This window comes from Gekko japonicus, unplaced genomic scaffold, assembly GCF_001447785.1.
Source record: "Gekko japonicus isolate JY-2015 unplaced genomic scaffold, Gekko_japonicus_V1.1 scaffold47, whole genome shotgun sequence".
Classification (NCBI taxonomy): Eukaryota; Metazoa; Chordata; class Lepidosauria; order Squamata; family Gekkonidae; genus Gekko; species Gekko japonicus.
In genome coordinates this window covers 2,144,879-2,147,394 of record NW_015165235.1, presented here as the reverse complement: position 1 = coordinate 2,147,394, position 2,516 = coordinate 2,144,879, and the positions used below count along the sequence as shown (strand labels likewise).

The 2,516-nt window shown below is 39.0% G+C and overlaps 1 protein-coding gene across 1 annotated transcript in view; it reads right to left on the bottom strand.

Moving 5' to 3' along the window:
- RAD54B (RAD54 homolog B (S. cerevisiae)) overlaps positions 1-2,516 on the bottom strand; it is a 61,264-nt gene that overhangs the window by 14,863 nt on the left and 43,885 nt on the right. Inside the window, exons 8-9 of the mRNA XM_015409836.1 lie at positions 1,924-2,131; positions 242-381 (exon numbers count right to left, since the gene is read on the bottom strand). Coding sequence (XP_015265322.1) covers positions 242-381; positions 1,924-2,131 — 348 coding nt within the window. The remainder of the gene's footprint in view (positions 1-241; positions 382-1,923; positions 2,132-2,516) is intronic.

Sequence of the window (2,516 nt, the reverse complement as noted above, 5' to 3'; positions counted from 1 at the left end):
AGCTAAAACCTTCCTGTTCATCCAGGTTTTTAGCTGAGGGTTTTTACTGAGTTGTTTTAATATATTTTTAGTCTTTTAAAATTGTATTTGATTGTATGTTTTATAAATGTAAGCCAACTTGTAAAGACATAAGGGTTGATTGTGTAGGACAAAATTATTATTAATAAATGAATAAATATGTCCCTTGATTTCACAGTCAATCCCAATTTCTCATTTTCAGATTTTAGTGATGACATCATACCATTGTTGCCGAAGGTTCTCGTGATCTGATAATAGGTTCCTCATATACTTTTCTGTATGCAGACGACGGACCAAGTACTGCAGGATTTACGAAGTCTATTAATGCATAGAATTCTTGCAGGTCATTTTGTATTGGAGTACCTTGGCAGACACAAATATAATCAAATATGAATTTACATCCTCTCCGAAAAGTACCATTTCCTGAATTAAGTTAAATTTTATTCATTGCAATGCAAAAGAATCACAAAATCTGAACATACAAATAGCCATTCACAAAAGTCTGTTTTTAATATACCAATAAAAACCAATTAAAAAAAAAAGCCTGACAGTTTTTCCAACTGGACGTTGTCTGTCATATAAATTCATCATTACATGTGAAAAGTGTCATGAAAAAGCCACACTCCAGTGCTATGAACCATTTCTAAACAACTGGGGTAGCTTCTTATGTTGGACGTCAGTCCTACTTGTTTGTTCATTTTAAACAATCTCCCATTCAACAGGTCAGATGTCACATCTACTGGGAAGCCAGTGGCAAAATGGCAGACTGTCCAGAGACAGTCTTGTATCAAAGCCAGGGTCTAAACAGAAAGTCAGAAAAAAGCAGGAGGTGGGTCTGGAAAACTAAAACTATAACACAAAAAGGTCAGGATAAACAGGAAGTTACATAGCAGCCAGATATGAACAAGATTCCTTAAACCAGGCCAGATTGTTGGTTCATCTAGCTCAGTATTATCTAGAGCAGACAGTCCTGTGTAGGCTGTAGGCAGTGGCCCCCAAGATCTCAGGTAAAGAACATCTCAACATCTGCTACCTGAAATCCCTTTACTGGAAATGCCAGGGACTGAGTCTGGGACCTTCTGCATGCAAAGCTCTATTATTTAGCCATGATCCTGCCAAAAAACCCTGAATAAATTTTCACTGGCTGTGATCCACTTTATCAGCAGCAAGTTATTCTTCCTCGAATTGAGTAGGAAATAGCTCTGGCATACCCAGCTGCCAGCATTATTCAGGCATTCCTCCAAGGCTGGCAGAGCTACTAGCACTGGCAGGACAATAGATGCATAGCAGCATGTCATCAACATTCTACAGAAGCAGCAGAGGCTGAAATAGGCTGTGTTTCTCCTCTGATATCCAAGGAAGAGTAATTCAATATCAGGGAACATTTTATAGGGCACAGAAAAAGGATGTTCATTAGCAGAACCAAGAGAGTGAAAATTGCTACAGAATTATCTCAACCTCAAAAATTCTTAATACTGCTATGCCCTTGATTTAATTTAGAATTAGATTAACATTTTGCCTTCTCTTTGACAGGAGCTTAACTCAACATTTTCTTGATTCTTTGGGACTGATAATTAACAATGTGATATTTCACAACCTCAAAATTTGCCTTTAAAGAGATACTTGTGGCTGGCGCCTCCTGATTCTTACCATAGCGAGGTAAGAAGGTCAACCTATAGAACAGGCCATGTGACCCATTACTATGGAACACACAAGAGTACAATTAAGAAGATTAAAACTGGCAATAGAATAATAAGTAGGAACCACAGACGGGAGGGGTTAAACGTCAGTGAGAGTGTGTTTTTTTACTCTACTTGTTGTGGCTTGTTTCTGTTCTTGATTTTAGTTTGTGAGTTGATCAACTGGCCCACCTGTTGACATGTGAAAGATTTCCTAAGTATTCACCTGTAAGAATAATTCTTCTTCCACAAGATAGGCTGGCAATGGCAGTGGTGGTCTTAATGGAGGTGTTTTTCAGACGGTGCCCCTCATCACAGATTATGAGACTGAACTCCGTCTTCTGAATTTGGTCCAAGGAGCGTAGAAGCATCTCATAACTAATAACCAGGACTGGATAAAGGGGAGAACTGATGAACTCTTCCACCTTGTGATCCTGAAGATAGTAAGGAGAACTATCAAACTCTGTGGATCACGGAGGACAACAGTTGAAATAAATTAGTGATTGTGTATGTATAGACACACAAATGTTCCCACTCTTATAGAGAGTCACATACACTCCACAGAAACAGATATGCCATATATTTCACAAGCTCTTCATAGTACGGGCACTGTTGCAATTTTACTGCCCTCCATTCCTCCACCAACTGGGGTAATCCATCAATATTATGGGAGGAGACTGAGAGAATGGACTGAAGCAAGACCACAGCAGGAAGCACAAGCGGGCAAGGTTGGATATAAATCGAAATTAATACATAAATAAATTCCTATACCAGTGCTCTTGTGCCCATTCTCACACCCCTTCATACCCCTTCCCTACA